The sequence below is a fragment of the Linepithema humile genome, chromosome 1 (assembly GCF_040581485.1).
Source record: "Linepithema humile isolate Giens D197 chromosome 1, Lhum_UNIL_v1.0, whole genome shotgun sequence".
NCBI lineage: Eukaryota > Metazoa > Arthropoda > Insecta > Hymenoptera > Formicidae > Linepithema > Linepithema humile.
In genome coordinates this window covers 46,680,128-46,704,474 of record NC_090128.1, presented here as the reverse complement: position 1 = coordinate 46,704,474, position 24,347 = coordinate 46,680,128, and the positions used below count along the sequence as shown (strand labels likewise).

The window sequence follows — 24,347 nt, the reverse complement described above, 5'->3', positions numbered from 1 at the left end:
CCACGAATCGAAGTAAATCGCGTCAGGATTTACCTGTAACGGTGACGGACACCTTATTGGGATCGACGCTGGATCCGGAATTGACGCTGAAAGTGGTCGGCCGATGCACCGGCAGCGTTTCCAACGCGCTTCCGGTGGCGACGACCGAGCTGCCATTCTTGCCGGACGATGCGGACACGTAAACGGTACCGCCGTTGTTGAGATATTTGTCGTGCGTCACAGTGCCGTCCGTCGTGTCTACGCTCTTGCTGTAGTAATTGTTCTTATTCTTCAAGATGCCATGTGTACGAGCGGTCGTCTGACTGTCGTTACCGAATTTCGATCCGTAATCAGGACTTGGGGAGGATTTTTGCACGGACGAGTAGCTCGTCGTCGCGATGTGCGATGACATGTTCTTGGCGGAATAAGTCTGCGCGTTCTTGTAATTGTTGTTTAGAAAGTTGTTCGGACTACCGACGCGATTCTCCGTAGTCGGTGAGTTGTTTGTCAGGTTCGCGAGAGATTCCAGGCTACCGTACGATAGCAGCGATTTCGTTTTGGCAATCGCGTCCCAGGAATCGCGCCTAGAAGCGCCGCCTACCATCGACGACACCCGCACGTTGCTGCTTGTGTCTACGACGCCGTTATCCGTGGATCCGCGCCGATTGAAGGACGCGTCCCTGTCGCCGTTCCGCGGGCTAAAACTGCGATTTACGGGGCTCTGCGTAGCGCTGCTGTACGCCATCGGACTGCGAGTCGGCGAGCGCGATCTCTTCAGAGAACCCGAGTTGTAAATGTCCTTGGACTCCTTGATAACGTGCGCGGTTGGGCTTAGGTCCGGTGACCGCGATCTGTTTAATGTACTAGACGAGTAAATGTCTTTAGATTCCTTGATAAAACTCGGGCTCTGCAGGTTTGGCGATCTCGAGTGATGGTTGTACGCGCCGCTGCTATAAATCTCCTTCGTCTCCTTCAACACCGATGGGCTGTGTACATTTCTCTGCACCGGGCTGTGATTGATATGATTCGGTGAACGAGTGCGATTTAGCGAACTGGTGCTGTAGGTCGTAGAATTCTCAGTGACATAATTGCTGGACATTTTGTAGGTCGGACTGGTTTGATGGACGGGCGAATAACCGCGTTGCGTTGGGCTGATGGATTTATACGCGGTGGACGTGTACATTTTCTGAGTCGGACTGATCCGCTCCGTCGCAGACACATTCAGCCCGTTCATTCGCCGCTCCAACGACGACACCTTGGATCGCTCGAGACTGGATGTAGATTCCTTCGATCTCCGAGAACCCTTCTGCGTGCCTACGCGTATCGAGAACGGCGAGCCGCGTACGTCCGATCCGTTCAAGTATACGTACACCCGATACTTGCCAGCGTCGCCGGGCACAAAAGATACTCGGTACTGCATGTGGCCAAAGTCTTCCATTCTGTATAGCATCGATTGCTTGTCGTGGACAATGTCGATAATCACATCACCGAGCCCGCCTGTCCCTCGGGCGTCCACGATGAAGGAGAAAGATTGCCCGGGCATGGCACCGTCGGTATCCAAGAGCTATGTGCAAGTGATTAAAAACTAATTGTATTAAATTATTCTCCGCAGCAAAATATTTTCACGATTATAGTTTGAAAATTCAACTCTCGAAGCTTATGTTACTTAGCTTACTTGAATTTATTTTATCGAATATTGCCTCGATCAATCAAAGTTTGGAAATTGAGCTCGGCAAAAATTATATTTCAGAATTCGTGTTATCTCGGAGATATAATTATCGCAAATAGCGATTGTAACACGTGTAAGCTGGTCTTGCTTGTAATTATTAATCGCGTCTTGATCGTATCGTTTACACGTTGCGATTTACAAAGTGGTTGCAAGTTGGCGGATGTAAAAGATAAAAACCCGTCTGTACCTACGAATTAAGGAATGAATTATGTTGCCGCTCGTACCTTGATTCCATTAGGATCGAACACAAAGCAGGTGAAAGGACCGCCTTGTATGTGATTTCCCTTGTGCGTTATCGCGATGCTCCACTCTCCAGTCTCATCGGGCTGGAAGGTCGCCGTATGCACACCGTCCTTTTCTTTGACGGGACACGGCAACGATCTGCCGGTTGGAGACCACGCAGTCACATCAATACCATCATGACTAGTTCCTAAGCGCAGAATTACAACATTCTGAATGATCTGCTCGCCGGACAAGTGCTTTCGTATCCTTGTAAAAACACTTACCGTAACTGTTGACTAGAACCTCGACGATAGATCCTATGGCGCAAGGATCCATGCCCGGGGATTTGATTTTTGTCAAAGGTGGCAAAACCCTGAAATAATAGGGACATCCGCTCACCAGTTCGCCATCATTGTACACCATTAGCTAAAAAACAAAAAACAAATTTAGATAATATAGAAAACATTGAATATCGATACTTGTACAAATTTCTAAATTTTAATTTTCTATAAAATAAAAATTCCACAGATGCACAAATCAGAGGCTCGAATGTCTTAAAATTACTAATAGATTACTAATAATAGATCAGATACTATAATTAAAGATAATAATAATAATATATTACAGATTGTAAAATTTCCAACGTTTTTTATATTGTCCTTACAACGAACCTTATGCATACCGACTTCCGTAGGTACGAAAGTGCCTTTGCCGTGAACTCCGTTCCACGTTAGCCTGCACTCTACGCGTCCGCTGGGACCAATGATCTCGCCGCGTACCTCTCTCGGATTTACATCTTTGGTCAGCATCTCCAGTTTAAAGTGCGCCTATGATCAAATCGTACATCTTTACTATTCAACCAACATAATCGGAGGGTAGAACGGTCTTTGCAAATGTTTTATCGACTGATGAAGGAGAGACCAAAAGAAGTATTGTACTATGACGTGACGCGTGAAAATTCGTGAATAATGATTATCTGCGGCGCGGAGTTGCAATTAACAAACAATGACTTGACCAACCGGCTGTTGCACTCGGGCGGATGTACTGTCGATATGCACAGCAATCTGTTGGCTTGCTTGAGGGCGAGGCTTCACCCACTGAAAGTACGCCGCGTACGCCATCACGCCTAGATGCTCCACATTCTGGTCGGCCATATCTTTTACTTTTAAAATCGGCTCTACACCCAATTTCTTGCCGCCATCGATACCTTTACAGAGAATACAAATCGTTTGATTGCTAACAAAAATTAATCGATTCTTGTCCTTTTTCAGAAATTTATTTGAGTTTTATTTAATTTTTTAATATGCTATAGGCACACTAAAAATGTTGATTAGAATTTATAGTTAAAATATAATCAAATAATATAATATTTAAATCGCAGAATGTAATTAATTTGTATGGATGTGTAATAAATGCTTGTTAAATATTTGTACTTTTTATTTAAAATTCACTGCAACACACTGGAAAACATATTTATGAATTGCTTACCCATTTGCAAATTCTGCTCCCACGCGGACGGGTCCGTATCGAGTTTCTCGTAGGTCGGCGCCGGACCGCCCAGATTTCTGACAATTCCACACAGAACTCTACCGTCGTTCCAGTCCGTCTGTGAAAGCGGAATAATTAAGTATCGTTGTAAGATATTATACACAGAAGTACTGTTAAGCTTGGGACGCCTTAACTCCACCCACCGTGAAGTTCCGTATCGAGGTGTGCGATAATTGCGAATTGACCCATCGTAGCGTTGCGTGGAAGCCCGGCGAGCCTTCTTTCATGAAATACGACAAGTAGGTCATCCCCGAGAGCTCGTCCAGATACGGCGATGCCAGGTACTCTGGCTCCAACACCATGGGAATGTCAAATTCTCGTTTCGATATCTCCATGGCCTTCCGACAATTGTAAACACTGAAAATAAATACAAACATATGTGATGACGACACATTCCATATAAATTATGTAAATGCGATTTTATTTCATCACAGTAATAATTTACGACTAAAATTCTTCAATCTTCATTATTAAATAACTATTTAATTATTAATGTCTCGCTATTGAAAACACTCGTCCTTTTTTGAAATTTCTTCTAGCTTTTCTGATCTGAACTGAGAGAGAACATTGGTATTATTTATGCTATGTTTATGGATAAAACTTAACATTCCCGCGGCGGATGAGCAAAAAACACGAAAGGACCTAGAGTTTCGGCGATGAAGGAGAGGGAAACGCGCGAAAAGACCCAAGTTTCCAAATACACGGCAGGACCTAAGCTTACAGTGGGTAACTTTTACGCGCGAATACCCAACTTTCCAGCCGGCGGATGAGCGGATGAGCCGGAACAGCGGTAGAACCATATGAATAGACGGAGCATTGCCCACTTCTCTCAATAGAAAAGCGTATTCATAGTATGAATACATTTGAATTTGATATTCATACTATGTCTGTCATCAAAGGAGTTAAAAAACAATTTCATACTATGCCTATGGTATTATCCATTTTACCTGTCATTTGGATCGAGCTGCCGCCAATGAGGAAACAGACCAGGCTTGCAGTAATCCAAAAGCGCGCTCAAGTACACGCCGGAGTTCCAGTCGGTCGTGAAATTATTAACTCTGCATTCCGGTAAAACAGCCTGAAAGCAGAATCGCTCTAAGAAATTATCCAGCCCTTTGCCAATTATTTTTCTCCAGTTATTAGCGAGCAATTAAAATGACTGAGATATGCAAGATAGCCAAGGGTCAAACGCAGCGTAAATAAATTACAACGCAATGCGCTGCGCTGCGCGTGTGTGTATATATACATACATACAAATATTAATATCATGCACAATCGTGCAAGCGCATAATTCGTATACGTGCTCTGTGCTTTTTCGTAACGAAAATACGTTCCCGCATAATGTAATATACGTAGACTCAATCGAATAGATAAAATAATCGTTTACTGCATTGTGCAGTAAAACTTATTTACCAAACGATTGATTAGAATTTATAGTTAAAATATCATTACATTAAGAATAAACATTTATAGATATCATTTATATCATTCGATAAATATTGAAAAATAATATAAAATCAGAGATCACAATCACGACATTTACAGTCGAGGTCGCGGCTCATTGCAATCGTATTGTGTACCGACCTTGAGCCATGCAAGCATGAGTTTCCTCGGCGGGAACTTGGACTTCCCTATTTGATATCGCACGATGAGCGACCATATCAAACCTAAGATCAGCTTCAAGTTGCCGTTCACGATATCCACGTTACCTGAAAGTAAAAAAAAAATCAGCTTCAGCATTTACAATAACAAGTACGGTACGGCTGTCAAGAAAAAGAAAATTAATTTGATTTATTGTTGACCTGAATTTCTTCGTCCGTTCGAAAAGAACGGCGCGGTCTGGCGCACACGGAGAAGCGATTTAATTCGCGAGGAACCGCGAGAAAGAGAGAAAATATATGTAGTGTGCGTGTTTACGCTGCATCATTCCGCAGTCGTAATTGCACGAAAAAAATGATTTACAACTCTGTAGAACAAGTCTGAGGACTTACTTCCCAACTACATATAACTCACATCGGTTGAATGTTGAATATCTACAAACGATTCTTACGAAATTTCTCGTCACTAATTATCTCTTACGAAATGTTACAAAACAGTGCAGAATTTCTTCGAACAAAAAATCATTAAGTATTTCCTTCTTATCATTATCAGATTTTGAACTTGACCAATATTTCTTATCTCTTAATACTCTTGCCGCCAAAGTTTTATAATTTTTCAAAATGTTCACACTCTAGAATCCATACATTTCTTTTACTTCTGCAATCTTTAGATCTACCGGAATCTCTGATGCTACACGATAAATAATAGCGTGGCTGCGATAATTAAGGTAAAATTACGAATAAGCTCGCGTTTGTTGCGCCTAGCGTGTCATTTGGAGTCGCATGCATTCCTCGCTCTTAGCCGCGAAATAAATACGCTGCTCGCATATCGGTCTCATGAGGCGGCGGTATTGCCTGCTCCATCGCGAATTGAATCACGAGCCAACAACCGTGCGTGCACACAACAGCGACGGCTTTCAGCGGCTTCGTAGGCGCCAGCATGCACGACACAAGAAAGGCAACGACCTCCAAGTTCCGCGATTTGCAAGGTGTGACATAAAACGGGAAGCCGTAGCACGTAAAAATCTGGAAACAGTATAATATGAATCGCGACGCTTGAACGCGCGGCATTCATCAAATGGTCCTTTTCAATTTTGCATTCAATAAAAATGTCTCATCATCGTCGCTCAATAGTTTTCTTATATGTCTGAAAGAAGGCCGTCGAAAAATGATCAAGGAGGATCAAAAGGAAATCTTGCGGCGGCGTTTCGCATTTCGCGCTGTCACGCGCGGAATTAAAAATCCCGCGAGGGACATGCAGACCTTCGGGCATCCGTTGAAAGACAATTGCTTACTCAACGATGACCCGCGTGTTTGAAATGATTACGTCTCCGTGGCCACGCGCTGACTCATAGAGGTAGGATAGTGCGCCGCGCGTGTTATTATTGTTACACTGTAGTCTAAAGAAAAACGCATTACTCGCGGCGGCGTGCCGGCAGGTAATGGCCCGCATCGCTGCCGATACTTCCGAGTGGGAAAATTATACTTTCAGCGCGCTTTCGCAGTCTATGATTCCCCTACAATCGAATAATTTCATTACCAGAAATAGAATTATCGACATTGATTTTAATTGCCAGGCGTATATAAAAATACATCAAGAGATTGCAAGAATAAAAAAAATATCAAAGAGAAAGAATTCATATTAAAATATGAGAATGTCGTGCATTATGTTCGGTGCAATAAGAGCGCTCGGCAATTTGCTCGTACGTATGTAATCACAGAAGCGAATGATAGTCCACTGACACAAAGTTATCCACTATATTTATTCAATACTTAACTGCGAAAAGGAAGCTTTTTCATGCACGGAAAAAAAAGAAAATTAAATACGATTCACGCGTATAAATCGATGAAGCAAAGAAATATTTGGATTTATGCGGTCTTTTTCTCGGCGGCGATGAGGATGATCATTTCCAGCGATTGCTCATTACCTGAGGAATGCGTCGTGTCGGTTACCTCGTACTTTGATTGCATATCATTATAATAACGCATATGCGCGCGTCGCTTTCTAGACACCTCAGCATGGCAGAAAGAAGTGAATGAACACTGCGAGCTTCTCCCACGCGGATTATTCAAAGTGAACGAATTGTGAAAGAGATAATGTACTGAACGATCACCAAAAAAGATTTGGTCAACACATTTGAATAACTTAAATTTCATATTTAAAGACCGTAGCGTATAAAATATCACTAGAAATATCACTTTCAATAAATATAAAAAAAGCGCTGAAGATCAAGTCTGTGTTTAAATGTAATGCCTCCTCATTTTCTAAAACATTACATTGCTGAAAGATGATCAATCTCTCCGCTGAATAAAATAATCTTTGAGCAAACAAGCCGCAAAAAAATGTAAATTTTAAAAAGTAGTAGCTAATTATTTTAATGTTTTTTTTCATAAAAATTTATGTATTTATACAGCAAAAGAAAGGAATCGAGATCGACTGACATCGATTCGTCGACAGGAACCATGTTTAATGGGGAAATTTAATTCTTATGCGAATTATAACGAATTGGATACTTTGAGACACATTGTAGATGCGAGTCCTAACGATCGCCCGTCGTTCCAATTACGAAGCGTAATTGGACGTTGAGCGCGCGTAACGCCTTGACGGTCTGGCGCGACCGTGGACGGACAGTCGGCCTTCGTCTCGCGTTTTACCTTTGCAATTCTCGTCGATCTCTATAAAACGCGGTATTTTTTCTCTGCATTGTGCAGAAATTCGAGCGTTGCAACTGTCCTCGTTTTTTCTATCATATTCGATATTGTCTACAAAGTACCGTAAAGTTTTCCATGTAAACTATCTATTTTACGTGTTAAAATAATTTTACTTTTGATGACAAAATTATTCAATCTTTGATCTCAAGATGCACAATTGCATTTAGTGCATCCCAATGATTTCACTTTTGACACACAAGGAGCAATCAAATTTTACTCACCAATATTGACAAGCTTAACGCCATCGGCTTCGATCGCCTGCAGTGCCGTGGATACGTTCTCCAGGTGGTGGTGTTGGTTCGCTGGACGCGGGTTCCATCGCGGTAGGCGGCGTTGCGTGAGGACTTCAACCAGGGCGCAAAGGCGCGTGCCGTCCCGGAAATCCTCGGCAAGATCCAGCACAGGACCACCGCCCGCATCGTCGGCGTGTTTCAGATGCTCGTTCACCCAGTTCCGAAAGGTGTTGGCCTGGATTTCCACCCAGAGATCCTCGTGGCCCTTGATCGGCATGCCCTTGGCAGCCGTGCCCTCGGCCGAGCGGGCCACCAAGCCCACGAGTTGCTCCGGTCGCAGCTGCTCGGTCGACTGCATTCTCGCGTTCCTAAAAAAATCATGCGATTAATCGCGGACTCGTTAATTAATCCTGCATACAATCGATCGAGTAGGATTCTTATTGATAATTTCACGCTTTGCTTCGCCTTCGTCTTTAATTAAAGATTTAATCAGGTCGCCTGAAGATTAAAAAAAAAAAGCTCTTAAAGAGATATTTATACGTGTATTCAAAGATTTATCAAAGTCGTACTGAATTAAATTTAAAAACTTAAAAAATAAAATAAAATTGTTACATGTTACAGCTGCAAGTGTTTACGAATAAGTATATCTCTCGTGCGTTTATTGATACGACTGCTAATTTACTGATTTAATTAAGCATATTGCAGAGAAGAATGTATTATAGAACAGTAAATAAGCGATAAATTGTGAAATAGTTAATTGTACGCGCTAGATGCTCAAGCGTTTCAGTAAACCACCTGTGAATGCGACCTTTAAGGTCGTCTCGCTACGAGAAACTCAATTTACTGCGCTGAAAAATAGGCGGCGGTGATGTATTGTGCATTCACGATCAAACGAGGAAGATTAACGCGAGAATTTCGCGGTGAAAGTACCGGTACACACACACACCTGCGACACCGTTCGTCGCGAATATAACTATCCGATATCGCTTGCATAATCTATTTCCGCGTCTATCCTCACGCGACACAAATTCGCTGCATTTCTCATTCGCCACTTCTACGCTAATTTTCAGCGGCGATCCGTTCAAATCCCAGTCAAGGGGAGAACCGGCGTAAGAAAGCGTTGAAACGGAATTCGCCAATTACAACGAAACGGCACATGAAATGCGTTGCTACCGCATGAAATAATGAGAAACAATTATTACGAATGTTTTAGTTTTGGAGCCGCGACGATCTACTTTTGTCGGTAGTAAAAATTTGCGAAGCAAGATATTATTATAATTCGCTAATTGCGACGAGACGACATGCGGGTTTCTTCGATGCTATCGTATCGAATAGCTAAACAACTTTACATCAAATTTAGATTATTTTTTAGCCGCTGTAAAAATTACAATGCATTGAGATATTATCGAAGAACAAAGTTCTCATGTCTAATAATTCGTATTTCTGGTATTGATTAATAAGTAAAACGATACGTCTTAATGTTTCGTTGTATTGAAGTATCCTAAGAGTTTTACTATTTTAGAAATTATGTATATTGACTGTGTAAATTGCATCGAGACAACTCTCTGATCACAAACTATGCTTTTCAATTTTTGCACAGCTATGCATGAACGATGAGTTATATTTCAGCGTGATACATCGCAGCGATGACATCATTGTTGTCTCAAAAGCTCGTCTGACCGGTAACGCTTGCGTAAGTGGGTAAAAATTTACGGTGAACCACGAAGAATCTCCAACGATTAATAAATATTGTAACTCTTGAAGAACGCCAAAAAAGCATTCAATACATATCAAATCCAAGTGTCTAACCGTTTCATGTTTTTACATAAATTATAAAACTCTATGAAATAGAGGATTATTCGATTTAAAGCTGCGCGGCTTAATGATTTTAATAAAATAAAGCATAATTGACATGTGATAAAAAATACTCTGAGAAAATTTGACGCAAAAGAAGCGTAGCTATAATATATCTTTTCAGATATATAAATAAAACATCGCGCAGACCGATGCAGAGTAAGAAAAATCTCTCGACGCTTATTAGAACGTGTCAGGCAAACTTAAATAAAAATCGCTCTCGCGCACCCATACATAAACGACACTCGCGAATCGAATTCACTAACAAACGATAATACCGCGTGCGCGACTTTCACCGCGTTCTCAAATTTTGTTCACCGTGAACACACGCACTCACGAATCACGCACGATCTTGGCTCGTGTCATTTGTGTCAATCAACGAGAACGTTACTAGAAAATTTGCGACCACTTCTTAACACCTTCATTACTCCATTCATTAGCTTAATTAAAAAAAATTGAGATTAAAAGAACGGCGCACTGTGCAACAATAAAACTCCATTTATCAGAATGTTATTTAAACGAAGAATGATATTTCCGAAATCTTGCTTCATACATTTTTTGTCTCCTTTTTATCCAATATCTTTCTGATAGACTAAAATATTCGAACAGATATCCCTGGTTGATAGACAAATCGTTAAAAGTTCCTCCTTCCAAAAATCCAAAATTACGTCTTCAAACTATAATTATTTCTGTATACATCGTGATTCCTGGTGTTTCTAATACAATAAATTCCTTATTTTATAGATTTTCACAAATGTATGAAATTTCGCATAACTAGAAAAAGATTCGAGTGAAAAATGAATTCTCAATGCTATACATTTTTTAATTTACACATCTTTAATACCACGGGTATTTGAAATTCTTGACTCCACGAATTATTGTTTGCGTGGAATCATAAATCATAGATCGTTCAAAGTCTCGGTAATCGTAGATTTTAGAATTTTAGATTGTACAGAGTCGTAAATCTTCAAATCATTATTTTGTTCGTTGTTGTCTCGTTTGTCTTGTGCTCGACAGGTCTTTGCAATTCTTAAACGTGCAGCTCAATAACATTAATCTTTATCTAAAAGTTCTACAATTATTCCAATAAACATCCCCGTAGTTTTATCATTGAAGCAACTTTTGCATGCATTCTAATAAATTGGAGTGCCTCCGCCCGCCCACCGTTCATCAGCCTAGGCGTAATTCATGAGAACGACGTAGAACTCCAGGACGTCACGCATATCTGGAGGATACTCGTCGTCGCTCATTTCAACGGAAATACATGCACACAACACAACGGCGCGTATCATGCATCCACCCACTCACGTAATCGCGCGGCACGCAGGACATAGGAACGCACGGCATGCGAACTTGTATATTTACGTTGGACTTGGCGCGCCCTCCTGCTCTATCAGGCTGATCGCTCAAGCTCCACCGAGCGGATTGTGACGGTATTGTCGAATGTCGGCGACGACAACGACGACGACGAGTTATGCTATGCGAAGAACGCCATTTTTGGATGTGCCGTCGCGGCGCCGAGTTGCGTTGACGAGTCTTCGATGTGCGTGAGCTCACTGAACCGACGTGGAGACCCCTTCCTTGCGCGTTCTCCGCCAGTTCTCCATGGTTCCCCACAATCGCCGTTGTAGGATCGTGGGGTACGGGACGATTATAATAGCAGCAGGGCCGTAGACGACAAACCATATGGCGCCTCATGGCAATCCGATCACTTGTTTACAAGAAATACAAATTTTTTTCTTGAAATAATTGTTGGATGCGTCACGAGAACAAATATTGTGTGTACAAAGTGAAAATTTTCATATTATATCTGTACCTGTCGCGTAGATGGATTTGATATATACATGCATACATCTTTTTCTACTGCGCTTATTCCGATTCACAGTTAGCATTCGACAAATAATGCTAGATACTTGGTTGAATTCTAGGCAAAAGTGCGGAAATCATACCGCAAGGTGGTGGCACCTGCCAGAACCATAATCATCGTTTGCTGCATACAAACAGGAGCATTTACCCGCATCGAACCTGGCGAGCGATGTATTAATGAATGTCGGTGTTTACACATTTCACGCCTTATCTGGCGCGTTTGTGACGTCAGTACGGCTCTAATCGAAGAAGAGAGACTCCTTAATATGATTATAATGGCGCAGCGTAATACTCATTTATCTACAACACAGAAAACTAATGTTAATATTATACAACGTGATTATTATTTACAATATTATTACGGCTAACGCAATAAAATTTTGCAGTGAACTGTATGACGCAGCGACAAAGATTTCAATTTCAATTATGCGAATTAAACTCTCCAATTAAGCTCTCTCGATCGGTCGTTGATGTCTCCGCGCGAGCGGCCGCGCCGATCCAAAAGCTCAGCCCACTCTCGACACATTTCGAAACGCTCTAATTTATTCGCCTTTGTCGCAGCGCAACAGTAGGATAAAATGCTCGACATTACCTGTTGCAAAATAAATTAGTCAATTTACAACATATGATATAATATTATATTTCAACATTGTGACTATCCAAAAGCAATAATATAATATTATATCTGATAGGAAGGTTGTGTGTGTGCCGCAAAAATATTATTAATATTGTAATTATTATAAGCCATATTACAATGCCATATTATATTTTATGACTATGTTAAAACATCTATATACAAATGTGTAACGCGTATAAATAGTTATGAGTAAACATCGAATAAATCCGGCACAAGGCTGCTAATGGCGAGCTGCCAATATAGTTGCAACTGTTAGCTCAGTATCAAATTACCAGCTTTTCTCACCAAGTCAAGAAAGATGCATCTTTGTTGAAGATTGATTGATGCTCAAGGAAGATAGCGATTATTTAAATTTCTACATTGTAATGAAAGCATTTATCACTGTAGTGTTTTTGATATAGCGAATATTGTATTCCTCTATTCTGTTCGCTAAAGCGCGCAATGTTTATAAAACTTCTACAACCTACTATCGGTGCAGAAGTACTCTTCTGTACCGATATTTAATCAGTCTTAGAAAAAGACTGTTGAAGGGGCCTGAAGGGGCCCGCTCTTTCAGAATGCGAGAGTTGATTGATTCTAATTTTAAAATAAATAAGGTTAAGGGACTGACGCGCGTATAAACGACTTCTATTACAGATTAAACGTTTTAATAATGTTCTGTAGAATCTTGTAAACAGCTTTGGATTTTAATAATAAACGCCGAGAGGATCGCTCTATCGCTTAAATTCGCAATTTGTTTCGCAAAATTAAACTCGAATAAGAGCGCACTCTCAAATTAACTGCTATTAAGATTAGATTAATTATACAACAAATTGTTATATTAAAAAAGTTTCAATTTGTCCTAAAAGAGAAATTGCAAGCTTCACATTCGTTATACATTCGTTAAACTATAAAATAAAGCTTTAGTGATACATACTTGTATGCTTTTTTCGGAGCTTTAATCGCAAAAGTGTGATTGCCCATTTTTTTGCCCAACGATTCGACCACGGTGACTCGGTCAGTTTTTGACTTACGCTACACCATATCGCGTCTATACATATAGAGTTTGGCAGGGCGCCGGCGCCGCTTTCTATAAATAACGAGTGCGACGCCAACCGACGCTCACGGTGAGCAGAGTGCCGACAAAAATGACGGGAGCTTGCGAGGGGGCGTGCGGCGCGACGGCAGTAGTTACGAACGACGAACGGTGCGGCGGCAGTAGTAACGGGCGGCCACTCGTGCTGCCGTCTCGATTTCGTTTTGCTGCGGCCGCGACAGCGATCAATCGAGCCGGTGAAGGGTAATGCGAGAAGCGTTTCGCACTCTTTTGAATTTCTCAAAGGAATCTGCGGACAGCCCGACGATTGCAAACGAGCAGAGTAACGCGGACAGTCAATGACGAGACAGCCGGAAAGCATTCGAGGATCACGCGGGCACCAGCTCCCACGATTCGAGCGTCGAAGAGATCGCGAGCTCCGTGAAGTTCGTGAATCGCGAAAGGAAAATCCAGAATCGTCGAGAATTTATTCGAGACGGTGTCGCGAAAGAACGAAGATTGTTTCGAGAATTCGGCAGGAAGCAATCTCGGCTATTAATCTCGTTACTTGGAAATCTCTCTTACTTGGAGATATTGAGATTCGAGGGGTAGTTTAGACAGCCAGGCGATAAGGAGCGCAAATATTTGCTGTGTCCCGACTATGCGCCGGCGTCTCGTGGATACTAGGACGCCGAGATCGTCGTCGTCGTCGTCGTCGTCGGTGATCGAGCGCGGCGTCCTCGCGGCAACGGGGCGCGAGACGTGACTCCGTTTATACGCATCAGCTGATCCGGCGAGGCCGCGACGGATAAAGGAGGTGATTATGTAAACGAATCGCTGCTGGAGATCCGTGAGGCTGTGTCACCGCTCGCTCGCTTGTTCGCCGACATGGTCCCGTTGACCAAGCCGGTGAATTCCCTCCCGAGTGAAAGAGGGACTAATTATATTCGCCTCGTGTGAACAGAGGTTACTAACCAGCCAACCCTCCTGTACATGCGCCTGCGTGCACAGTCAGCGTTTTCCAAGAGGGATTACGAACAATGACACTTGATTAGCGAAATAGGATTGCAAAAAGCTCGATTGCAATAATCAAGAAAATAATCGACCTTTACGGTGGAGAAATTGAATTTATAACTAAAATCTAATATCTTTTATTATTAAATACGTTAGCAGTAATTATTCTTAAATCTTCCTACTTTTAAAAATTTTGACAAAACTTTTTACATGTGATTTATCAAATATAAAATTGAGGCGTTGAAATCAATATTGAAAATATAAACGCATTAGAGATTTTAAAATTTGCAAATTAAAATCTAAAAATTTAAGATAATAGACTTTAGCTAAAAGGTAAACATTTAAAATTTTAAACATTTCAACGTGAAATCGGAGAATAATTGCTAAATTTGTAAGCAGCCTTTGAAGAAGAAAGATTCAAGAATAATATCTATTAATTAGTACATCTTATGAGATTAGATTCGATTTTATTTCAATTTTCCCATCATAAAGATCAATTTCTACACGTGTAAGTCACGTGAAATTTAAAAGAGGGACATAAAAATAATCAATAAAGAAATCTCGATTGTATCGTATATGCAAATGCGTCGGATGATTATGGGACGAGAGATTTATGAGTAAGGAGGAAACGATTAGCTACCCTGGCCGGCTTTATTTTACGATCGCGCTACTTTGGCGCGTCCATCACACATAACTTTGACATATCACGCTAACTATAAATTTAAATCGATTAACGCATTTTCAAAGCATGGTTGTGCTCAGGCTGATTGCATTAAAAATTGCATAGCATCGTACTAACTTGAACATTCGCGTGATATGTTGTAACAGTTCGCAACTTATACATCCGCTCATTACTTTTCTGCACTTGCTTGTTTCGCAGATCCACAATGGCTCTAGTAATGTTACCATGTGATTTGCCTTGGTGGCCGGCTGTTGTAAAGCAATTAGACAAAGCTGCCTTGGCCAAGAATTCCGAGGACCTAATAGACGCGATGCAACGATTACATGACATGTGCAAGTACGAATAACATTTTTCTTGTTATTCTTATTCATTGTTCTCTAAGCTATGTATTTGTTTTTCCAAGATTTAGATTCTCATATAAATTCAAGTAAATAAAGAATAAAAAATAAATCAGAATTATTATCTAATCTAATATGACTATTACTATTCATAACATAATTCTAATACTATTCTTTCAATAATAATTGTAAAAAACAATGAATAAAGATGTAATTCTAGATTTTCATGAATATTCCCACGGTTGTTGTGGCTTTTTAAAAATAGCATTTGTTATTTAGTATAAGCCTCGATCCCGAGGAAGACGTGCAAGACTCCAACCTGTTCTCCAAGTTGGCGACTTTCCTAGATAAAGACCTTGATCTAGCAGAAAGAGAGCAGGTGTTCACGAAGACAATACCGCAGATGGTGGAAAGGGCGAAGGCCTTAAAGTTTACTAAACCTCCACAAGGTCTACACTTTAGTCTCCAACAGCAAGGTATCGTTATCATAAGATTCGATATTTCTCACGATAATCTCGCGAAAATTAGAAAATACTAGACGAACTAAAAAAATAAAGGGGGCTTTTTCCATTCCTAAAATCAATTGAAAATGTTTCTTTACTTGTTGATTTTCCCTCGTAATATATATATATTTTTTATTTTTTAACATGCTTTCGAAATTATTTTAAACATTCTCATTAAATGTTTAGATCATATAAATAAATAAATATAAAATATTAAAATAGAGATGATGCGATACGAATTAATTTATTCTACATAGGTGATAGCGTCGAATACACTTACGCTTTCGTCTCCTCCTTAATTGCAAACGCGTTCTTCTCAACGTACCCAAAAAGAACCGCGAAGACTCACCCCACGTTGCGCGATTTCAACTTTACAAACTTCTTCAGGCATCTTCACAAGTGAGTGACTACAGAGCAGATTAAATCCTTAAAGAAACTTATCGACTACTTTAAATTAAACAAAAAAAAAAAATTACAAATTTATACTTTATTATATATTTCAATTTTCCGTTTTTCAGAAACGCACAGAAAGCCAAACTCAAAAGCATTTTTCATTATTATAATTATCTCGAGATGGAACAAGCACTCGACGGTCGTCTGATCATTTCTAGACAGGTACGCGACAAATTTCTTTTAATTCATGTAGCAGCCATTATTTCAAATGTTAAAGATTTTCTTTTTTTTTTTTTTTTATTAAGAAGATAATTTGCAGTATACAAAATGCTTTTTCTGAATTCGCAGGTAATGACGTCTAAACAATGGTTGACCATCGAAGATTGGCTGGAAAGTAACACACCTCTGTGTCCGTTGACGATACGTCACGAGGGTCGGCTGGAGAGAATCGAGACAGAATGCAAAGTACTGCAAGTTTGCTTCGCGAACGCTAAAATCGGTGGCGGAGTGCTCGATGACGATGTCACGCAGGAGACTGTACATGTAATTAAGACAAGCTATTATAAAAATTCGTATGCTTGACGTTAATTAGCGTGGCAATAAGTTGTACATTTAATAGGCTTAATTTTCAAAATTAACAATTTTTATTCCAACAAATATTCATCTTATTTTTATGTTTGAGGCAAAAAAACATTCTATATGCATAATTTAAATCATATTATACATTCTCAAATTCTTTTGTTTTGTATTTTGCCAATGAGATACTTAAGGCTACACAAAATTGTGATTTTTTATTTGTCCAGGTATTTGTTTTGTTTTTTTTTCTAGGTGGCGACGCATCCGGAGATGCTCGCCGCGATACTATCCGTCGAGGCCTTAGAAGACAACGAAGTACTAATAATCGAGGGTGTGAGACACATGTCGAGAATAAACGATCCGCGGCACAAGGCGATCTTTGAGGGTATCTCGAAGCCGAACGTGGTGAGTGAAGAGAGTCTTGTTTCGCGCGTATTCACGACGGTAAGGTAAACAATCGTATAGTTTCTCGAGCGCAGGTAACGGTGTGCTGCATAGACCCCGAGGACTATTCGCGGTTGCCGCTTACGCAGTTCGAGGAAGACAACATCCTGCGGGAGATGAACAAATCGCTGCTGGGCTTTCGCCAGAGGCACGTGCCCGGTAGCCCGACCGATCCAATTAAGACGGATTCAGAGACGGAAATTGGTTTGGGTTCGCGCAGATTGTCGCCGATCGGCGAGAGTTTTAGCAGCACCCCGCCGGAAACGGAAGGCGAGGACAAAGTTTTCGCGGCGAGCAGTAATTCCAAGATAGGTGGGAGAACGCGAAAGACGATACACAATTTCTACAAGTTATTTAAATCACTCTTCTGGCGTCTTTGTAATACGTATCTTTTCTTCTTCGCAGATAAGCAGCCTCCGCACGATGAGTGCTGCAAATTAGAGAGCGCGGCGGAAATGCGCACCAGGCCTAATGGTAAATCAATGAGGCCACCAAGCCCTCACAAAGTATGCAAGGATGCGAGCTGTACGAATCGCAGGAATCGATTCATCGTGCTCGGGTCGAGCGGTGAGGTTCTGCCAGTGACACGGAAGTCGCTCGGCCAGATGTCAGTCTACAGCAGTTGCAACAGTCAAAGTACAGACAGTTTTCACAGCGCCAAAGAAACGATCGATGAAGAACCTGGTATGCGTACGTTTACACTCGAAATAAATCTGGAATGATTTAATGATGAATTATTTTTCTATGAACGGTTTTCAGAGGAAGAGGAAAAGCTCACGAAACTCTATAGCGCACAATTAGATACACCTGAGCGAAGAGGAACTTTTGCGCAGCGGCTGAAAGACGCTTTGAAGCGGGAGAGCACGGCGACCGGGGCGACTTCGTCGAACACCTCTTCCGGTGAGAGCAGTTACGCCGTTGGTATAAGTGTCAGCGGTAGCCATGTCGGTGATCAAGATATCAAGTGAGTCAAAATTTATGAACAGGTAAACAGGCGTAATATGTAATAACAAAAGATAACGAACGAGACGGTTTAATTATTAATATTGTGAAATAAAAAATATTGGTGTATTAATTTTCATTCAGACGTCATTTTATTAATTTATTTTTGTACAATACAAATGCAATATTACAGGGTGAGAAGAGGCGGCTCGAGGGGTTTTGTCTTGCGAGACGAGACAGTGGATGAGGAGTTCCTGAAGGAATCTCTGGAGGCCGAGCAAAAGTGGCTGGGCCGATTCCGGCAGAGTCAAGGACCCATGTTTCAACGGAAGGACACAAGTGCGAGTAGCAAGTATAGTTTTAGCACAGAGTACAATTCTGGCGAGTATTCGAATAAGATCTATTGCGAACGAATGACGTTTTGTTCTCGGCAAGATGAAGTTAAAGAGTCCGAACTTTTACACATGCAGATTTCTGTTCCGAGCTGGAGGAGGTTTACGAGCAATTGTCAAAGTGGTTGGAGGATCCGATAGTGACGGACGAGAGTCGGGAACTAGACGCGAGAGACCGGGCCGTCGTACGATTCGCCGGTTCGCTCCTGAAGCGCGCGTTGAGCGAGTCATTTGCCGGCGTGCCGGTTCAGGAGGGCGAGCCGCAGCCGTTCATCGACACGAACGACGTGAATCAACAACACAAACTGGCTCTAGCTGTCAGGAGTCTCAGCTTGGAGCTCGCCCGACAGAAAAACCGAAGACAGCAATCGGTAAGCAGTGATAAGTTCTTACAGACTTACTGTCAACAAACAACTGAATTAGAAAGATTTTTATTCATTCTTTTAAACTAGATAAAACTTATCACATTTTGCAGAAATGAGTTGAAATGTTTTCGCCATTTCTTAACGTCTGAAAAAAACAAGCACTTGAGTCGAGAAACTTACCATTCCACTGTTATTTTAATTTTCAAATAGACATCGAATCACAAATTAAAAATCGGAGTTTTTTTATCTAACTGCTTTCTTTTGGAGCCAAAAAATTAATAAACTTAATATATTTTTAATTGTTTTTTACGAAATAAAAGTACAAACGCTTGTAATATAAAAAACCTTGTAGCGAGCATTAAGATGGAGTGAGAGACAGTCCGAATCGGTTTGTTTGAATAAACCTAACACAGAATAAAAATCCGGTTGAACGAAAGTTTCAAGTTTGGGCTACAGGCAGCCGAAATACTATACAGGTGTCTGAGTTGGAAGATGTAGATCTTTACGAGGATGCCTCAAGCGAGATGGTAAGAGAAACTAAGGATGTCCAACATAGGAAACTTTGGGCTGTCACATTCACGTCGGAAGTGTTTCAAACATTGGTCGATGATCAAACGATCGTGCGCCTGTCTACGCCGCCTGTGCTCGAGTCAAGCCGAACGGCAAACGAGTGTAAATCGCGCGAAGTGAACACGCTCGGTGTTCTGGAGGTGATTCTGATGACTTGATCGCATTACGTGTATAATCGCAATGCATGAGGCAGCAACTGTGTTGAATCATCTGTATTTAAAATTGCTTGGGGAAAGAGCGCATTCTGTAACTCGAGACTCTTCAAAACGCAACGTAATACGTCATCGTGATAAATCTGTTCGAGATTTCGTATTCCTTCTCTCGACTTGATGCATGACGGACGACCTGATTGTGAGATCAGCTTCTCATCTGACATATGTAACTAATAATATATTTATCTGTCTCTCAATTTATCCAATTTATAGTTCTTCACTCGTGTCTCTCGCTTCATTCTATTGAATATTAACCAAGCCAAAATATTTATCTCTCTTATTATTGTGTGTAATAAAAGACAATGCAATTCTTTGTGTCAACTAAACGACAATAACCCTTTTAGCTTTGTATATTACGTTACACCTATCTTTAGCGACGTCACACTCTCAACGAGTTTCATGGCGAATTTGATTGGACGCGCACTGGTGAAGATTAAAGCGTTTGTTGTACATTTCAATCTATCTAATTATAAAAACACTCTCTTTCAAATATACTGTGTGAAAAACAATCCCAGTAAAATATTTCATTCGTTCATGTTATTACGCGTATATACTTTTACATGAATTTGTATACTTTAATGCGCGTCCAACCAAATTCGCTACAAGATCTTTACTAATTACACGATTACTAATTATGATATCATATGTTTATGACAGAGAGGACCGACACAGCGGTAAAATAATTTATAATAGACTGTGTTATTGTGTGCATAGTTGCCTCGCGAGAACAGTCCTCAGGGGGGAGGTTTACTGCCGGTAGCCACCGGTAACTGGGGATGCGGAACTAGATTCAAGGGTAATCCGCAATTGAAACTCGTTATTCAATGGCTTGCTTCTTCCCTCGCGGGCGCGCCAAGACTAATCTATTACACTTCCGGCAATCCTAGTCTGTCTAAGGTAAAAAAAAGAAAAAAATTAGCGCCATTTTTCATCGCGCAAATTCTTTACTCCTTTAAATTCGGAATTTCAGTTAGACACGGTGACCAGAGTTCTGATGGACAGACGTTGGTCGGTGGGCGATCTGGCCGCCGCGACGCTAAGGTACGCCGTGCAGACGATTGAAGAGCGGGTAGAAGGCAAGAACACCCTCTTCGAGGAGATTATTGGTATGGACAAACCGAGTCCTTAGCCCGACACGATGCTGTCCGTTTTGGTGGACGTGCTAGCCACCATGATCGAGGACAGCCTATTGAAAACTTAATATATCAGTATATACTCCCTTCGCGGAAAAACGCAGAAACAAAAGAAGAAAAAGCAAACGGGTATTTAATTGTAGTTAAACACAAAATCGAGAATTAATTCTAATCTATGCAAGTTGTTTTAGAAATGTATTATACGAGTTTCATCGATTTATTTTCTGTTCGAAAGTCGTCTTGTCTAGCATATCAAAATAATATCAGGCAAACTCGCACAATTCGTAGTACAAGGCAATATATCAAAGTGATTAAAAGAAAAAGAATGTAGTAGCTGCGATATTTTTTAGCTTGTAATGCAGTTGTATCACGCTGTCGAATCAGGTTGTATTAGAAGCGTCACTCGTTACATTTCTAAGAAACATTGTGAAAGAAAACAATAGCATCGTATATCGGAAGTTCACTTGTCGTTCATGTCACGCTATCATAAGTCAGCGTGAATTCTTTGCATTTTCACGCGATAACGGTCTAGTCATGTATGAGAAGTCAATTCTGGTTTTATTTCGTATGAAACGAGTAACTGAAACACAGTTACATGCAATAACTAATGAGGCACAATATACTAAACTATATTTTGTACTAAATAATATTTATAAGTCGTTCTATATATATATTTAATTTTAAGTCGAGAACATACATACATACACACACATACCACATACACATTCTTACACACATACATACGTACATGTAATATGCAAATAGATTTTTAGAGGAAAACTTTTAGTATTTTATAATAAAATATTGTGTAATAGAACATTTTTTTATAAAGATAAAACATATATATGTAAGTCGCTTCTATAAAATCGTAACTTTGGAAATAGATTAATGTGGCCTACAAAGGATAAAAAATACGTTTGGTAGCATGTAAATCAATTAAAATGAGGTCTTCCATTATTAAAAAGAAACATGTGAAAGTATCTGTCCTATGACTTATATGCTTCTCATTATAAGCAATGATAAGAGTGTTTCAAAACTATATACATGCAAAATATACACGTAAAGCATATATTAATATATTTATATCAGGACAAAGTGAAATTTTATGTCTATACGAGATTTTCTATCTGATTATATTTTAACATACGTAATGCGTTACCTATTGCAACATGAATTTTCTTTTCTTTCCTTTTTTATAGAATAATTTAAATAACCAAGATGTTAAATCAATGTAAATATAAAATAAAACGTCTCTTGCATCACAGTTTTTATTAATATCACACGTTATTATTGTTTGAAATATCTTGAACATACCATTATTCAATTATTCAATTATTCAATTATTCAATAAAATCAATAAAAGCATTTAATAAATATTATTTTTAAACAGTACTACTAAAATAACGCAAGTATCGAATGGTTATTATTCTCTGTCAACTGCTATTACAATTTTACTTAAACCAAAATTGTTGCATAACTTTTACTTTTATTTATATTCGATACAATATACATCTAAAGTAGTATTCAAACTATTCCTTGATTAAGTTGGATGGTTAAGCTTTAATCCTGAGTTCAGTACTTACCTAAGAAGTAAAAAAAGACATGTATAAAAACAACAGATTCTATTTACATATCAGAAGAAGAGACTTCGTAGACGTCGACCTACGCCTTGTCTATCGTACAGAATATTGAATTTGTTTACAAATTGATTTATATTATTACACCCTTTAGTTATAATACCCAGATATGTCATCAATCCGAAATCGTTACATTGCTGAAAACACAGAAAAATATTATTCGAAAAAATATCGTTATTGAATAATTCCGAGGATTGTGTGTTTGGAAAAGCATACTAACATTATAAAAGTCGGCCTTAAATTTCGGATTATTTAAGACAGGCAATCGATGACTCAAAGAACAGGCTGCTCGAAGAACTTCATGATTTCCCTTTAATTCCCCACTCTGCACCGCTTGCACATATCTCAGAACAAGTTTCACTCTTGCGTGCAACATTTTAATGGCGCTATGCTGTGCCGTTAAATGTTCAGCCACTGAAATAAAATATTTCAATCGTATATCGTTGATGCTAATAATTTATTTAAGTATGAATAATAGCGCTATCATTGCATTACCCACCTACTGAACATTCGCCTTGATCGTTGTTACACATCCTTTGCACATGATCGACTCCAATCCTCTCAGCTTCCTCTGTGGCTAATGTATAAGTTAACGGAACAAACAGCATGGTGGCGTCACCGTTAACTAAATCGATCACTGATTCATACATGGAGACGGATAAGTGCTGCAATAATCATCAAAATCATTGTCAAATATATTTCACTTTTCATAAAGCAAATGCCCTTCTTCCAGTGTCATGCATTTTAGTGAACTTGCCTCTGTATTTTTTGGTCTAGGATCAAGTTTTAATAACACTGGGCTTTCATTTATCTCGCAAAGTTGCTTGTGTACTCTGATGTCTCTTTCATTAGGCATATCTCCAGTGGTATACCAGCCCAAAAAGTCCATTTCGCTAAACACTACCTTAAATTGCTCTTCCTTCGTGTTGTAATAGACTCTGTCAATTACGACATCGTCGCCAATACATGTAAACAGCAATTCAAAAGAATTCATAATCTCTATGTTGCGACCCTTCTGTTTACCAATCAGAGCACCGTATACTAAAATAATATACACAATATAGTCCTACGAAGTATTGTTAATAAAATTTTTTTAAACGCATCGCTACAATTGCTCTATAAAAATTATAAACATTTAGTTAATACGTATCAAATTCAATACAAAACTTTATAGAACTTTATACATATCAGTTAATTGCTTAATTTAAATACAAACTTTTACACTTGTATTAAATATTTTGTTAATTTTTAAGTGAGAAAAAAATCTTACCTAACTGATCACTACCCTCTTGAGCCCTAAGTCTGGTCCAGTGCTCACTGACATTCATGATTACCAATGGATGCAGGCTGATGGACACCGAGCCAACGGTGCCCGAGGATGCCATGACCTTGATGGCACTTCCAGGCATCTGCGCTTTCCTTTCGGAAGTATCTTCGTCGACTTCCATCGGCGTTTGCTCATTTGTATCGCCTGTAGGCACGTCGATCTCCATATCGCTTTTCAGTGGTTGCTTTTATTCTCACTTATGCTCTCTACAAGCTTCGTAGTCTCTTTCGGAATAAGTAAATTCGGACAGTATCGGTGATGCCTGTACCTAGACGACCAGACTACTCTAAACCGAAATATCTGTCGTATTTCCGTCAATCAGGTTGATCAATGAGAAGCAATGTGGACGGCCATTGCGTCAATTCCTACTTGTTCCTACTCCTACTATTTTCAACTGTGCCGATGGAAGGAGAAGTGTCTCGAAAC

At 40.0% G+C, this 24,347-nt stretch overlaps 3 protein-coding genes across 5 annotated transcripts in view; 1 reads left to right on the top strand and 2 right to left on the bottom strand.

The window, feature by feature from the left end:
* jbug (filamin-type immunoglobulin domains fbug) overlaps nucleotides 1-11,479 on the bottom strand; it is a 32,548-nt gene extending 21,069 nt beyond the window's left edge. The window contains exons 1-11 of the mRNA XM_012362566.2: nucleotides 11,241-11,479; nucleotides 8,010-8,389; nucleotides 5,063-5,187; nucleotides 4,426-4,556; nucleotides 3,622-3,835; nucleotides 3,419-3,536; nucleotides 2,950-3,137; nucleotides 2,602-2,757; nucleotides 2,215-2,356; nucleotides 1,933-2,138; nucleotides 34-1,543 (exon numbers count right to left, since the gene is read on the bottom strand). Coding sequence (XP_012217989.1) covers nucleotides 34-1,543; nucleotides 1,933-2,138; nucleotides 2,215-2,356; nucleotides 2,602-2,757; nucleotides 2,950-3,137; nucleotides 3,419-3,536; nucleotides 3,622-3,835; nucleotides 4,426-4,556; nucleotides 5,063-5,187; nucleotides 8,010-8,379 — 3,160 coding nt within the window. The 5' untranslated portion in view covers nucleotides 8,380-8,389; nucleotides 11,241-11,479. The remainder of the gene's footprint in view (nucleotides 1-33; nucleotides 1,544-1,932; nucleotides 2,139-2,214; nucleotides 2,357-2,601; nucleotides 2,758-2,949; nucleotides 3,138-3,418; nucleotides 3,537-3,621; nucleotides 3,836-4,425; nucleotides 4,557-5,062; nucleotides 5,188-8,009; nucleotides 8,390-11,240) is intronic.
* A 2,071-nt stretch (nucleotides 11,480-13,550) lies between these two features.
* Nucleotides 13,551-22,221, top strand: LOC105669599 (uncharacterized). 3 transcript variants are annotated; one of them, XM_012362648.2, is made up of 15 exons: nucleotides 13,552-14,210; nucleotides 15,288-15,425; nucleotides 15,707-15,903; nucleotides 16,188-16,329; nucleotides 16,449-16,545; nucleotides 16,672-16,866; nucleotides 17,152-17,304; nucleotides 17,379-17,655; nucleotides 17,749-18,027; nucleotides 18,103-18,307; nucleotides 18,479-18,666; nucleotides 18,756-19,048; nucleotides 19,519-19,752; nucleotides 20,539-20,721; nucleotides 20,795-22,221. In XM_012362648.2, the coding sequence occupies exons 2-15, from the start codon at nucleotides 15,295-15,297 to the stop codon at nucleotides 20,951-20,953; spliced, it is 2,733 nt and encodes a 910-aa protein (XP_012218071.1). In that variant the 5' UTR covers nucleotides 13,552-14,210; nucleotides 15,288-15,294; the 3' UTR covers nucleotides 20,954-22,221. The 3 variants fall into 3 exon arrangements, with proteins under 3 accessions (XP_012218075.1, XP_012218071.1, XP_012218074.1); XM_012362651.2 differs by lacking the exon at nucleotides 19,519-19,752 and having other exon boundaries at nucleotides 13,555-14,210; XM_012362652.2 differs by lacking the exons at nucleotides 20,539-20,721; nucleotides 20,795-22,221 and having other exon boundaries at nucleotides 13,551-14,210; nucleotides 19,395-19,535.
* A 202-nt stretch (nucleotides 22,222-22,423) lies between these two features.
* On the bottom strand, nucleotides 22,424-24,320 carry CSN6 (COP9 signalosome subunit 6). Its single transcript, XM_012362647.2, has 5 exons — nucleotides 23,865-24,320; nucleotides 23,352-23,635; nucleotides 23,094-23,259; nucleotides 22,815-23,008; nucleotides 22,424-22,731 (listed from the first exon to the last, which is right to left on the bottom strand). Exons 1-5 carry the CDS (start codon nucleotides 24,085-24,087, stop codon nucleotides 22,591-22,593), a joined length of 1,008 nt encoding a protein of 335 aa, XP_012218070.1. The 5' UTR covers nucleotides 24,088-24,320; the 3' UTR covers nucleotides 22,424-22,590.
* Nucleotides 24,321-24,347: the final 27 nt, after the last annotated feature.

Bases quoted from the DNA above. Each gene is read 5' to 3' on its own strand.
- LOC105669599 (XM_012362648.2), top strand. From the start codon at position 15,295: ATGGCTCTAGTAATGTTACCATGTGATTTGCCTTGGTGGCCGGCTGTT. The intron at 17,656-17,748 runs GTGGGAGAACGC...TCTTCTTCGCAG, and splicing joins GAGCAGTAATTCCAAGATAG to ATAAGCAGCCTCCGCACGAT. The intron at 18,028-18,102 runs GTATGCGTACGT...AACGGTTTTCAG, and splicing joins AACGATCGATGAAGAACCTG to AGGAAGAGGAAAAGCTCACG.
- CSN6 (XM_012362647.2), bottom strand. From the start codon at position 24,087: ATGGAGATCGACGTGCCTACAGGCGATACAAATGAGCAAACGCCGATG. The intron at 23,636-23,864 runs GTAAGATTTTTT...ATATTATTTTAG, and splicing joins AGAGGGTAGTGATCAGTTAG to TATACGGTGCTCTGATTGGT. The intron at 22,732-22,814 runs GTTAGTATGCTT...CTGTGTTTTCAG, and splicing joins TTAAGGCCGACTTTTATAAT to CAATGTAACGATTTCGGATT.